Source organism: Polypterus senegalus, chromosome 7 (assembly GCF_016835505.1).
Source record: "Polypterus senegalus isolate Bchr_013 chromosome 7, ASM1683550v1, whole genome shotgun sequence".
NCBI lineage: Eukaryota > Metazoa > Chordata > Cladistia > Polypteriformes > Polypteridae > Polypterus > Polypterus senegalus.
The window spans coordinates 45,307,362-45,322,779 of record NC_053160.1 but is presented as its reverse complement, the minus strand read 5'-3'; the positions used below and the strand labels follow the sequence as shown (position 1 = coordinate 45,322,779).

General features: G+C 37.2%; 1 protein-coding gene across 1 annotated transcript in view; it reads right to left on the bottom strand.

The window, feature by feature from the left end:
- Window positions 1-15,418, bottom strand: part of LOC120532514 (deoxycytidine kinase-like) — a 50,285-nt gene that overhangs the window by 11,382 nt on the left and 23,485 nt on the right. Inside the window, exon 3 of the mRNA XM_039758566.1 lies at window positions 3,616-3,809. Within this exon, the coding sequence (XP_039614500.1) occupies window positions 3,616-3,809 (194 nt within the window). The remainder of the gene's footprint in view (window positions 1-3,615; window positions 3,810-15,418) is intronic.

Sequence of the window (15,418 nt, the reverse complement as noted above, 5' to 3'; positions counted from 1 at the left end):
TTTCCAGTATGTCCTGGTTCTCCTTTCTAGAGGTCTCCCCCTAGTTAGCATGCACAAAACACCTCCCCAGAAACGTGTCCAGGATGCATCCTAATCAGATGGCTGAACCACCTCAGCTGACTCCTTTAAATGAGGAGGACCAGCAGCTCTACTTTGAGCCCTTAACAAATGTCAGCAATCCTAAACCTATCCCTAAGGCTAAGCCCAGACACCCTGCAAAGGAAACTCATTTCTGCTGCTGGTATTTGCGATCTAGTCCTTTTGGTCACTACCCACAGCTTGTTACTATAGATGAGGGTAGGAATGTAGATCAACCAGTAAAGCGCTTTTTGGCTCAGCTCCCTCTTCACCTTAACTGGCCAGTGCAACATCTGCAGCTGCATTCAGTGTGGCTAACAGAGAGAGAGGGAGAGAGAGAGAGAGAGAGGGAGAGAGAGAGAAAGAGAGAGAGAAACAGAAAATCCTAACCACTACAGCAATATTGACACTACCTAGAGGTCTACTAGCTGAGTCTACTGTGAACAGCGCTGAGTAATTCTTTAATACAGGGATGTCAAACACAGTTTTACTAAGGGCCAAAAAAACATTTTATATATCCAGCATGGGTTGGAATATACCGAGAAGCACTACCCCACAAACCTGGTGTGTTAAATAATGACACCTGAGGCAAGACAATTTTTTTACTGTTTGTCCAACCTACCCCTGCCCCCCATATATCCTTACTAGGTATGAGTTGATACACTTAACCCTCAAACAATATACTGTATACTGCAAAACTGGGTTCACATAAAATACTTCCACAACACAGTAGAACAGAAAAAATAAAAAAATGTAATTTTTGCAAATAAAAATTCTTCTGTAAATACATTGGTAATTTCAAATTCCCTTCAGCAAGCTAAAAAAGTGCATGCCCATTCTAACCACACACACACACACGGTGCAAACTTAAGACACTGTCCCTGTTAACATTCCAAAAATTAACAATATTTTACAAGACAATCAATATATACACAGACCTATATGTGAAAAGTAAGGGAAATTAACACTAAAATCAGATACTGAAGTTTCGATACGTACATGCGCTGTTTTGATACTCAGACATTGACAGTATGACCAAGCATGTGTGAACTGCAGTTCTTAGACATTTAAAATGTAAACTGATAGTATTCCTTACACATTTTAAAGACAATATATACATTAAGCACATATTATCATTTCATAATGTTCAAAAAAAAGGTACTGCTTCATGTGATTGCCTTATCTCCTCACTCCAGAAGCCGGCACTGCTGTCACACTTTCTTTATAAACAAAATGCACAGGTGAATGAGTGTGGTATGTCTAAAGTTGTGCCTCCATCTCCTCCATGAGACTGTCACAATTGTGTCATAATGTTAAAACATTAAAGTTCTTTATGACAGTGTGGTATGTCACCTTCTTTCCATTTTTTTTTGTTTGTTTATTATGAGAAACCAGTTTCCATTTTATCTACAGATTAGCAACTGCAGAGGCCTGTGTAGTACAGATACATGCAGTTAGACACTGGCCACCAGGAGTAAATAAAATCTGGCTAAATTATATTTGGATATAATCTACAGAAAAAACGTACATAATGGTGAGCAGGGTCTTTGGGAAAAGTAACAATCATTGCCGGCCATATTTGGCATTTTTGAATAGTGATGAAATGGGCGACTTTTAAAAGGTCCAAGGGCTAGATTACAAATTTGACAACTCTGCTTTAACACAAAAACATTAATTATTTGTATCTGGATTGTTTTATTATTCTTGCTCTGGTTATTTTGTCACCATTGTAGCTTTGAAATGGCACTGTAAGTGTAATGACCCTTCCACAGTGCATGTCTTAGCATTGAACCTGGTCCATGAGAGAAGTTAATGTTCCCTGCTGGATAGGCTTCGTTTGATTGTGCATTGACATCTTGAAAGAGGATTCTAGCAATATTTTAGTGAGGAATAACTCTTCTACAACTTTCAGAAGTTGAACGTCTACCAAAATCACCTCTTCTAGATTACAAAAACCAGTGCTCATAATGTTCCATTTCTTCTCAAGAGAAGTTAGGGAATGTAGTTCCATTGACTGTCTTTTGATTTCAGGTTCAGATTCATGGAGCCAATGTCATCTCTTGTTACAATAAAAGCTTTCACCTTCAGTCTTATAACAAAAGGGCAAATCAGAAGAAAATCATTTTCAAAAGAAATAGTTTTGTGATCAATGGTTAAGTTTTATTGAATGTATGTAATGTGAACTAAATTTTTTGCACGTTCTAAGGCCAGCGGAACATTTAAAATTAACCAGAGAATAAATGCAGAGATGGCCGGCACAGTGGTGCAGTGGTAGCACTGCTGCCTTGCAGTAAGGAGACCTGGGTTCGTTTCCTGGGTTCTCCCTGCATGTAGTTTGAATGCTCTTCCCATGTCTGGGTGGGTTTCCTCCCACAGTCCAAAGACATGCAGGTTAGGTGCATTGGTGATCCTAAATTGTGCTTGGTGTGTGTGTGTGTGTGCCCTGCAGTGGGATGGCGCCCTGCCCAGGATTTGTTCCTGCCTTGCACCCTGTGTTAGCTGGGATTGGCTCCAGCAGACACCTGTGACCCTGTGTTAGGATATAGTGGCTTGGATAATGGATGGATGGATAAATGCAGAGATTTTCTGTTAATTTTGATTAAAGCATAGAATATGTTACAGGCAAATATTCTCAACCAAGCATTTTCCTCTCCATTTTTGTGTGGGAATCATTAGAGATACAAGCAACTTTTTCACTGTACTCTGTACATGTGACAATAAACTTGAACTTGGGAACTCAATGATGCACTTGCCAGAACATTTAGTCCCAATAACAACTTTGCTTTTACTTATTATTATTATCTCATGGTTGACTAATTCACGTTACATTAAAACATTCAAAGTCAGTCAGTGTGCTTTCACCACACATAATATGATCAAACATTTCCGTGTTCCACTTCTAATGACATGGTTATTCTGCCGCTTTAGAACAGCACATGAATTCTTCATCAACAAAAGTTAATTTTATGGTTTTACCTTCAAATTGCTTTTTTTTATAGAAATCTTTAACTTTTTTGTACTGTGTACTATTACTCCTTTCTGGGTATTGAAGCATTTCCTGACTCCTTTGAACGTAAATGTTGAATGTAGTTTGAGGGTAATGACCCATTAAAATATACCACACAAGGCAGATTAATACTACCACTCACATCGTAAGGCATTATGAGTTTTGTCAAAGAGGTGTTGAGAGTTGTATGAAGAATAAATGTTTTGTAGGAGATAAATAAAAAGATTTAAAAAACTAAACAGGTTTGACAAAGGTAGGACATTCTGATCTATATCCCTACAATGTATACAGTACTTGCAATGTCCTAAAGCAAGCTACTGTAGAAAAGAGAACGGCAGCTCCCTAGGTTTAAATATCCAAATTAGTCAAATGCCATACATATAAAGCAAGGTGACTCAAAATTTGTAGTCGGCAAGTAAGTGCAGTGTTAATCAAGTGAGAAATATATGACTCTTTAGGACTAATTAAAAAAAAGGTAAAATACAATATGTATCACATGTTTGGGATTTTGATTTTTTCTGTTTACATACCTGTCACTGTAGACTGATCTTTCAAAAAACTGGACAGGGTTTTCACTGTCTTTCAACTTTTCAGTAAGTGATCTCAGCTGAGCACGGATTCTGCTCAAGCAGGCATATGACTGAAATGTATAGGCCCATCTTTCTGGTTTGTCATACATCATTTCAAGAACATTTCCACCACTTTTCTGTGACGACGTCAGCTCCTTTGAAAAAAAATAAATGGTGCATGTCATATATGGGATGACAAACATGCAAAGTGCAATTTTTCAAAACTTAAAATACATCCATCCATTCACTAACTCGCTTATCTAGAGAAGGGTTACAGGGAAACTGGAGCTGATCCCAGCAAGCACTATGTGCAAGAGCAGGAACAATCCACATACAGGCCTCCAGCGAACAGCAGGATGAACACGCATACACACACACATATATCGGGGGCCAATTTACCATCACCAGTCCGTCTAACCTGCATGTCTTTGGACTGTGCCAAGGAACTGGAGCAGCTTGGGGGAAACCCACGTAGACACGGGGAGAACATGCAAAATCCACACGCAAAGCACCTTAGACTTGAATCCCAGTCTCCTTCTTTAGTAAAACCTGGAGGTAGCAGCACTACCGCTGCACCAATGTGTTGGCAAAAATTAAAAATACAATGTATAAATTAAACTTTTACTGCTAATATTAAAATTGTTTCCAGGCTGTTTCCTCTACCATTTGTAAGGCAACATTTATCATCTTTACTTACAAACATTTAAAGTATACACATTATACTTAAAACATTTTTAATGGGAGGACAGGCACTCATCTTTCCCAGGCACAAAAAAGAAAATAATTTTTTTTTATCATATAAAAAGGTGTACTGTCTGTTATATAGTGTATCTGGCTGACTATTGATTTGTACTGGCAAAATTCATTGTGGTCACTGATTCAAGTATATATCAAATACAGGCATAAAAATGTAACAAGGCAGCTTCACTGGGTCAAATTTATTTCACAATACAAAAAACTAATAAAAGCCCAAGTCAAGACTGAATTCTTAGGCATATCAGTACTGTCTACTGGAAAAAAATTTTTTAGAACATAACAGCCAATCTAGAAGAGTGGTTAAAGCTGTGAATGTTAAATCAGAAGGTCATTTAGTTTTGTCTCCACCTTTGCCTCAATGTATGCCTTAGAAAGTATGTAAAGAACTGGATTCTTGCATGAAAGCTTCAGCCAAATTTTAAAAATCTAGATCTATAAAGCACAACATTTGTTTGTTTGTTAGTTCATCGTGCTGCCACCAATACACCTCACCATTACTCAGGTTTTTGACATAAAATGTTTGGCTTTCCCCCAGTGCAGGATGGCAAGGGTGACAAGAAACACTACAGAGTGATCTGCTAAGAAATGAATATCACCAGGGTGGTTGTGATGGCGGCGGTATGGTTAGCATGCTTGCCATTTAAACAAGAAATCCAAGTTTGATTCCTGGAAATTGCATGTACAGTGGAACCTCGGTTCACGACCATAATTTGTTCCAAAACTCTGGTCGTAAACCGATTTGGTTGTGAACCGAAGTAATTTCCCCCATAGGATTGTATGTAAATACAATTAATCCATTCCAGACCATATGAACTGTATGTAAATATATATTTTTTGAAGATTTTTAAGCACAAATACAGTTAATTATACCATAGAATGCACAGTGTAATAGTAAACTAAATGTGAAAACACTGAATAACACTGAGAAAACCTTGAACAACAGAGAAAATTAACACTGCAAGAGTCCGCGCTATAGCGCTACAAACTGCTCGTTAAAAACACTTTTTTTAAATGAGTTTTAAGCACAGGGAAAAAAATGAACATTTGAAAAATCAGTAATTTAATAAACCACCAAGAAAAGTAACATTGCAAAAATGCATGCTACGAACCGATCGCTGAAAACAGAAGTGAAGTGGAGGTTAAAATCCAATAGAAAAAGTCTTTATTAAATACAGCGAGGTTAAAACAATTCTCGGATCTGTCTCTTTAAAAACAAGCCTGATGCATTCTTTAACTGCCTTCTCGGCCTTATGCATCCAGCCGTCTCTCTCTCTCGCTCTCGTGTGTGTGTGTGTGTGTCTCTCTCTCGTGTGTGTGTCTGTCTGTCTCTCTCTCGTGTGTGTGTTTTTCTCTCTTTCTCTCTCTCTCTCTCTCTCGCTCGCTTGCTCGCGTGTGTGTGTCTCTGTCTCTCTCTCTCGCTCGCTCGTGTGTGTGTGTCTCTCTCTCTCTCTCTCTCTCGCACACGCATGAGTGTCTCTGTCTCTCTCACGTGTCTCTGTGTGTGTGTGTGTGTCTTTCTCTCTCGCTCGCTGCACAAGGAATGCACAGGGAGAGACTGAACACGGGCGGAAATCATAGGCACGCACAAACCAAAAGGGAAACTGGCTTGTTCGTATACCGAGTGTGTGGTCGTGAACAGATGCAAAAGTTTGGCAAACTTTTTGGTTGTAAACTGATTTGTACGTGAACCGAGACGTTTATGAAACGAAGTTCCACTGTGTATATATATATTATAATAAACAAGGGTTAATTCAAGTTTAGTGATTTACATTAACTTTTTAAATATGCACCTTTTCACTTCGTCAGCTTCATCACACCAGTTAATTCAACTAATAAAAATCAAAATCAAATGAGTAACAAAATTAAACTGTGTAATACTCCTGTGAGAGACCAGTCAGTATTTTAATATACAATATGCATGATTTGTAAGTATACTATAAAATATACTAAAAAAATAAAACAAATGAAAAACCCTAAAGTACTTTATTAGTTGAGTTTTACAGGTATGAACCTGAGCAAGCGAGCATGTCTGCCGGGGTCATGCCATCTAGCTTTTGTTTTTTCCAGTCTCTAAATGATCTTACTTAATTTGCACAAACATTTGATTTACAGGTTATTACATGCCTTCAAAATGTGTTGCTAAAATTCACCCAATTATGAAAAATTATTTAAGCTCTTTGAAAGACTGTATTTTCTCATGAGAGACCTAATTATGAGATTAAATTGTACAGCAAAGCATGGATTCAGTTTACAGCTTGATTATTGTTTGTGGGGAGTTTCCTCAAGCTCTCCAGGTCTAGCGGGTATTCTCTAGGTACTGCAGTTTACTTCCACATGACAAAGCATTGCATGTTGCATTAATTTTTGACTCCAATTTGTCCCAGTATGGGCGAGTGTCGTGAGAGTGGTACACTGTGACCCACGAAGAATTGGTGTCCTCTTAAGGCTTAATTCATGCTTTGCACTTGAAGTTCTTGAGATTGCATGTGGCTCAGCTCATATATCAAGCTATAATACTGCAAACCAACAAACTAATATTTTCTGGTCAAATGAGATGGGTAGTCTGGATGGTATGTACTCATTTGTAAATATTCATAAGCCCTTGTCCACACCATATTAGCAGATAAAACAGTAAATATTGATTAGAGCAGGAGTGGCCAACCTGCGGCTTCCGAGCTGCATGCGGCTCTTTGCCTGGTTTCATGCGGCTCTTACGTTCATATCGAAGTTTGTGTTTGTGTTTTTTTTTAATGTTCGTGTTCGCTTCGCTTGAGTTCAATACGGTATTTTCGTCAAATGTACATGTGCGTGAGATGAAAATACAGTACCGCAAAGTTTCCTAGTAGGGGCAAGATCATTTAAGTAAACAATTTGTGTCAAGTTCGCTCACAAAATGGCAGGTAAAAAATGCACAGCAAAACGAAAATATGAAGAAGAACACAGGACGTTTTTAACAGAGTGGGAGAGTTTATATTTTTTTGTTGAACGTAATGGCAAGCCATTCTGCCTTATATGTCAGGCATCATTAGCGCATTTCAAAGCTTCAAATCTTCAGCGCCACTTCAGCTCACTCCATGCTAACATCGACCAGGAATTTCCAAAAGGGACTTAACTTCACAAGCACGAGTTGGTCACTTTGAAAACTCAGGCAGAAAAGCAGATACATTTTTTCTGAAAATTTATGAAGCGCTCAGAGACCGTAACGCTTGCATCGTATCAACTGGTTTGGGACACTGCACGGGCTAAAAAGCCATACAATGAAGGGGAGTTCATTAAAAAATGCGTCAGTGACGTTGTTAAAATCATGTCTCCAAAAACGACAAACTAAAATGCATGGTACACACACACACATATCGGGGGCCAATTTACCATCACCAGTCCGTCTAACCTGCATGTCTTTGGACTGTGCCAAGGAACTGGAGCAGCTTGGGGGAAACCCACGTAGACACAGGGAGAACATGCAAAATCCACACGCAAAGCACCTTAGACTTGAATCCCAGTCTCCTTCTTTAGTAAAACCTGGAGGTAGCAGCACTACCGCTGCACCAATGTGTTGGCAAAAATTAAAAATACAATATATAAATTAAACTTTTACTGCTAATATTAAAATTGTTTCCAGGCTGTTTCCTCTACAATTTGTAAGGCAACATTTATCATCTTTACTTACAAACGTTTAAAGTATACACATTATACTTAAAACATTTTTAATGGGAGGACAGGTAATCATCTTTCCCAGGCACAAAAAAGAAAATTATTTTTTTTTATCATATAAAAAGGTGTACTGTCTGTTATATAGTGGATCTGGCTGACTATTGATTTGTACTGGCAAAATTCATTGTGGTCACTGATTCAAGTATATATCAAATGCAGGCATAAAAATGTAACAAGGCAGCTTCACTGGGTCAAATTTATTTCACAATACAAAAAACTAATAAAAGCTCAAGTCAAGACTGAATTCTCAGGCATATCAGTACTGTCTACTGGAAAAATTTTTTTTAGAACATAACAGATAATCTAGAAGAGTGGTTAAAGCTGTGAATGTTAAATCAGAAGGTCATTTAGTTTTGTCTCCACCTTTGCCTCAATGTATGCCTCAGAAAGTATGTAAAGAACTGGATTCTTGCATGAAAGCTTCAGCCAAATTTTAAAAATCTAGATCTATAAAGCACAACATTTGTTTGTTTGTTAGTTCATCGTGCTGCCACCAATACACCTCACCATTACTCAGGTTTTTGACATAAAATGTTTGGCTTTCCCCCAGTGCAGGATGGCAAGGGTGACAAGAAACACTACAGAGTGATCTGCTAAGAAAGAAATATCACCATGGTGGTTGTGATGGCGGCGGTATGGTTAGCATGCTTGCCATTTAAACAAGAAATCCAAGTTTGATTCCTGGCAATTGCATGTACAGTGGAACCTCGGTTCACGACCATAATTTGTTCCAAAACTCTGGTCGTAAACCGATTTGGTTGTGAACCGAAGTAATTTCCCCCATAGGACTGTATGTAAATACAATTAATCTATTCCAGACCATATGAACTGTATGTAAATATATATTTTTTGAAGATTTTTAAGCACAAATATAGTTAATTATACCATGCATGGTATCAGACGTCCAACTGTCCCGTCACACTGTTGAACACAGAATATTGGACATTAACACGGCTATTGAATCACAGTTGCACTCTGACCTTCAAGCATGTGAGTATTTTAGTGTCGCATTGGATGAGAGTTGTGACATACAAGACAAGCCTCAGCTGGCAATATTTGCACTGTCTGTGTCAAACAATTGTGTGATCAAAGAAGAACTCCTTGATATTGTGCCATTAAAAGACAGAACCTGTGGCATAGATGTGAAAGAAAAAATGATGGCTGTATTTGCGAAAGAAAATCTGCCCATACCGAAACTAACTGCAATACCCACGGATGGAGCGCCAGCCATGATCGGATCTGTGAACGGGCTTGAGGGGCTGTGCAAAGCTGACCAAACATTTCCCAAGTTTTGGAATTTCCACTGCATCATCCACAGGGAGCAACTCGTGTCTAAATCATTGAATTTAAACAACGTCATGAAGCCTGTGATGGAAATCGTGAACTACACCCGCACACATGCACTTAACCACAGGCATTTCAAGAATCTCATCGCTGAGCTGGACCAAGGGCTTCCAGGTGACCTGCCGCTGCACTGCACTGTGAGGTGCAACAATGAAATACAAGCCAGATTTGAAGAGGATTGTTCAAGGCAAGGAATGGCAGAAGTCCCACTAAGCAACATGCATAGTAAAAGAAAAATGCTATTGTAAATTATTATATTTTTGTTTGTGGACTTTGAACTGAGAATTTGTGTGTGTGAGACAGTGCACACAATGTTCATTGTTGAAAATGACTGGCCTGTGGTTTTAGTACTATAGGAGTCAATTTCTGTCATTATCATGTTGGTGTGTGGCATTTAAAATAAATCTGGCTGAGCAGAGGTGTGTCTGTGTGTGAGGAAGGGATGGGTGATGTTCATGTGTGCCCTTGTTTATGATGTGGCTCTTTACGGTAACACAGTAAAAAATGAGGCTCTCAGTCTCTGACTGGTTGGCCACCCCTGGATTAGAGAGTTGGAGAAATGCTGGCTTGCTACTATAAGAAATATTAAAACTACAACCACAGTTTGAAAAAGTGTCCCACAGAAAGCATTCATTACTATTCCAAAAACAATTCAAACTCAACTTGATTTAAGCATGTTTTTACAGGATGACATAGCCTACTATTGCTTCTTGTGGCTCAACTTTAATAAACTCACATAAGCAAGGGAAACGATGAAAATTAAATATGAATGTTATCAAAAAAACACAGTGAATAATTACAGCAATAAAACTGAAATCATTGCATTTATGGAATAACTGTAATGTTACTTTTGTACATGTATAAAATTAAATATCTGATTTACCTAAACATTTCTGGTATGCAGCACTTCAAATTCACAGTACCTCAGTACCAAATTCAGGTTAGGATTTGTGTGCACTGTGGAGTTTGTTTTGTCTCTCTGTGCGCTCATGAATTTCTCACAGAGACATACATTTTGATCCATAGTCTATAGACGTTACAGTAACCAGATTTTTGTCTGGCATATGACAACTGGATTTAAATCTGTAGGGGTTTTCTGTCTTGAGGCTAATTGATACTAAGATTGTCTTTAGTTCACCAATGATTACAATGGGACTAAAATATGTAAAGAAACCTCATCTAAGCAAACATTTTTTGCACCTGTGTTTTCTAGTGAAGTGAACTAGAAAGCAGAAGTCAGACATGGCTGCAATGAGTATAAGATATGAACCTACTCTAAATGGAAAGAAATATAAATTAATAAACAACCTTTCCACATTATTTTGCCTTAAAAGCCCAGGCAATCTGTTCATTAACATTAGAAAAGTAATCTAGTATACTGTTAGCCAGAACCAGTTGGCCTGAAGTTGCTGAACTATGTAATAGTTTTCTTTGGAAAACTGTAACACTAAAAAACACAGAGATATCTCTCTAGCACAGATGATAGCATGACCAACAAAAAAGAAGTTAATATTTCACAATAGAAGGTGGGGGGAGCCCAGAAAAATGATAGCTATAGCCATGAATTAGATCTCCACACCTCTTTCAGGTAAGCTATCAATGACGTGCTTAGGGATTTAGCAAAGATACAAATGTTTGTCGTTGTACAGAAAACGACTGTAGTTTCTACAATTATATTTGTTTTTAGGAAGTAACAGGAAACGGCAATTATCAAGATAAACATGAACATTTCTGCAAGAGAAAAAATAATTCTGGTTTACTTTTTTACAGGATAAAGTCCTGAAGTCTACTATGTCCCATGGAATTAAAAAAAAAATGAATACTGTATTATTTTCAAAGTTTTATTAAATGCATAAAGTTCTGTTGCCCTCTAGTGGCAGTGGTTGCTATAGTACAGTGACTTGTATTCACGGAACACCAAAGAAACTAAAAGAAACTTAATTATTATACTTGAATCTGGCTACAGTTCTATAGTGGGGGAGAAGCAGGCATACATATTCTTGAAAGTTAACAATCAATCAATCAATAAATAAATAAAGCTAAGCTTAGGCATGCTATTGTATGTACTGTGATGAGTGTTCCAATATCAAAGAATACAAGAATGGAAAACATTTTTTTTTTTAGATTCACTTGGTTGCACTAACTAACACAACAGATACCACCTGTCATCCTCACTAGGCCTATCTGCTCCAGGGACAATGTGCCACTTTAGCAATTGGAGGCTGCTAGGTGATTTAGTACACGAAAATAGCTGCCTACATTTCTCTGTTCTTCTCACTTCTGGTCATAGCTGCTCTTGACAGTTTTAATTCACTGCCATCGTCACTCAAAAGCAAACTTACTACGTCCTTAATTTGTGCAAAGAAGTAGAAAAAAATAATCAATCAGAAGAGCTTACATACAATAGATTGGTTATTGACTGTGTCATTTATACCTTAAAATTTCTATAAATCTTTTATACTATACTACACTACTATACGATACACATATATATAATTATCTTGCAAATGTTTTGCCGAAAGGAGGATCACAATGTGATAATACTGCAATTATTATGTTCCATGTTACATGTATTGTGACTTCAATAAATTAAATTTTACTAGTTATGTTTTTGTTTGCATGAATGAAAAGCTGAGATCATATACAGTACCTATAGGCCAAAAACTGCATATCCACTATATTTAATTAGTAAAAACAGTCATTTTATCAGAGTTACATTTATTTTATAACTATTTCATAATTAAGTTTGACTCTATCACATGTGTCAATTATAAGACAGAATATTTAATTAGATTACATAAAACACAAACTGAAATTCCAATCTGTCCTCAACTCCGAGATGAGTTCCTATGTATTATTCTTACCAGAGCATTCGATTTTCATATTATGTCCTTTCTTCCAATGCAATATCATGAAAAAAGTAACCCTGAAAACAACAATGAACCCAAATGTTCAACATAAATGTAGACAGAGTATTTTCAACAATCACAATCTCTGCAGTTATGCTAATATTAGTGACTGACTTTACTCATCTTACACCAATAAACAAAATGTTCATAGGTTATGGAAAGTAAGGGGCACTCCAGCCATCTTGCTATTCATTCTGGACTGAAGGACGGCTAAAGTACTAAAAAATACTATTTTTATTAATAACAACACAAGGATTAAAGTAACAAAATTGCAAGATGAAAAAGAAAACAAAGCCATGGCTGTCCCAGTTGATCTAGCTAATACGTGCCTTCCACTCCTATCTACTGGGATGTCTTAAGCACACACTAACCTTTAAACACCAGAATACCCTCCTATGTTACATTTTCTATACTGCTTCAACTTGGTGGCCTCTCTACTTCCCAACAGTAGGACCTTTATCCACCTATCCTTCTGCCTCTAACTTTACCTGCTGACTACACGGAATACATTTTTTTTTTTTGCTATGTGAATACTTAGGGGAAGTTTTCATGGACAACTTATGAGTGAAAACTGTCCTATTGGTTCTATTGGGTCAAAAAACTAGATCTCCACTACTTGACTCCATGTGCGGCTACAGTCCTGAAGCTCTCGCTATATATGTCAAAATGGTATTGCAGTACTTTCATATACTATTCAAAAGAAATAGTAATATGTTGCAACCTACTTATTGGGATTCTATCATGGACTAGATCAGATGGTATTCAAAAACTGCATCCACTGTTTTTCTGTCTTGAAATGGGAATACAAAAGTCACATAACGTTCAGATCCCTGGGCATCTTTCAAAAAGAGTAGAGTATTTCTCTGGCTAAACTGGCCATCACAACCTGGTCATTAATCATCACCTGTCCATTACTGGCTAACTATCTCTCTCTCCCTTTCACCACCTAATAGCTAATGTGTGGTGAGCATACTCGTAAAGGAATGGCTGCCGCCACATCATCCAGGTGGATGCTACACGTTGTTGGTGGATGAAGTGGTTCCCAACTGTCTATGTAACATAACAGGTTACAAAACACCTATACAAATGTAATTAATAATTAATTTATTATTCAGAAGCCACTGCTTTAATGATGTGCAAGTTTCTCCCAGTTTATTTACAAAATGATCTATCTTTATTTTTCTATATTGTCGTTAACAACATGTACCATTACAAGGTGCTTTACAGGGCTAACAAGACTATAATAAAACTTATCCTATCAGTGCTGTTGCTCTTCTTGCAGTATTTTATATATAATATATGAATAGTTATTAAATCCAAAGAAAATTCTTAATTCAAATAATCACCCATAAATCAATTCTTAAAGCTGAAGTACATAATCCAGTACAAAGTTACATTAAGTAGGAAGTTATCTCATCAGGAGAGGACAAAAGGAAGGAACAAACAAATCCTCACTCACACCCTTAGTATTCACAATTTTGATGCCAGTTAATATACTGTATATTGCACATCTTTAAGTCGTAAAAAAACCTACAATAACCAAAGGAAAAAAATACACAAACATAGGGTGGACAGGTACTTATTGTACAGTTACATATTTTTAAAAGTAGGTGAAGAATTACTTTATGTTAGAAAATTATTTTTAAACTTACTATTAAAAGCCAAATGCAAAGAAAATGAATATTTCTAAACATTTCAAATACATATGGCACATATATTGAATGTACACAGATATTAGTATCAATAATGGTAACTTGTACATACAGTATGTATACTAAATGATTATGAAGTTCAAGTTTTCATTTGCAGTTACTTGGTGAAAACAATCATAAGGGCTGCAGTGAGCTTTTCAAAGATCAGCTGTTCAAAGCTTTCTGCCATCAGTACGGTATATTTCATTTGATCACTCTCAGCAGCTGCTTTAGAAGTATACAACAGATGACATGTTACATTCCTTTTGAACCTTAAATAATCATTATTTACTTTAAAACCAGTTAGCTTTAGGATACAGTACCAGCTTCCAACAATAACATATGGCACCCTAATAAGTCATTAATTAAATATAAATTTGTTTAAAACATTTCCCGTCAGCAAATTAGAGGATATGCATAACAGAAACAAGGGTGATGTTATGTTCTAAGAGTGATACAAATAGTTATGATCTCTGTCTGCTTTACCATCTCTTTTGTAATTAAGCAACATAATATAATAAAAAAAATAACCCAATCAAATGAGAACATAGCACATTAAATAAATATTCCGAAAACAATCCAAGAAACTCAGCATTCAACTCTCGGCCATCTGACGGAGCTATATGACAAGACAGTCCCATCTAAAATGTTATCTTGCAGAGTATAAGACAGCAAATATTTAAAAAAGGCCTGGCATGCATATTTCAGAATTACACTGTCAAAACTACATAAACATCTTCAAATAACCTTTGTGACATACAATGTCATTCTGACAGAGTTTGAAATCCACATAAAATATATAGTGCAGGTGAACCCGTAGTATGAGAAATAGTGATGATCAGAGTTTGCTTCACTGTGAGTTTGGTGAAATCACAGAAATGTTCAGGAACTTCACTGAACTGCATGAAATGCAATGAAGTCCATGGGAAAGGAGCAACTGAAACAGTTTTGAGTGGCTTATAATGGTGTAATGGAGTTTTAATTTCCCATAGGAACTAGGGAAGCATCTGCCAACTATACTGGAACAATTATTGTTGGCAAAAATGTGATCTGAGGTGTGAGGCAGCAGTGCTACACATTGCACCACCCCGCCTCAGACAACAAAAGACACAGAGTAATAACCACAATCAAAATACAACAAATGGCCACAAACTCTGGTGTTCCATAAAACAGGCCCCAATGCAACCCAGGGGGGCTGCCACCAAGTGTTCCGTGGGCCGTAGCGTGCATCCCATGGGTGCTTCCCCTGATCCAGTGTTAAAGGGGTGTCCCAGCCAGACATGGGTCCCGGTCGTCCGCCACTATATATGTATATAAATCTCCATGAAACCAGGGGCACACATTAGCCCTGTA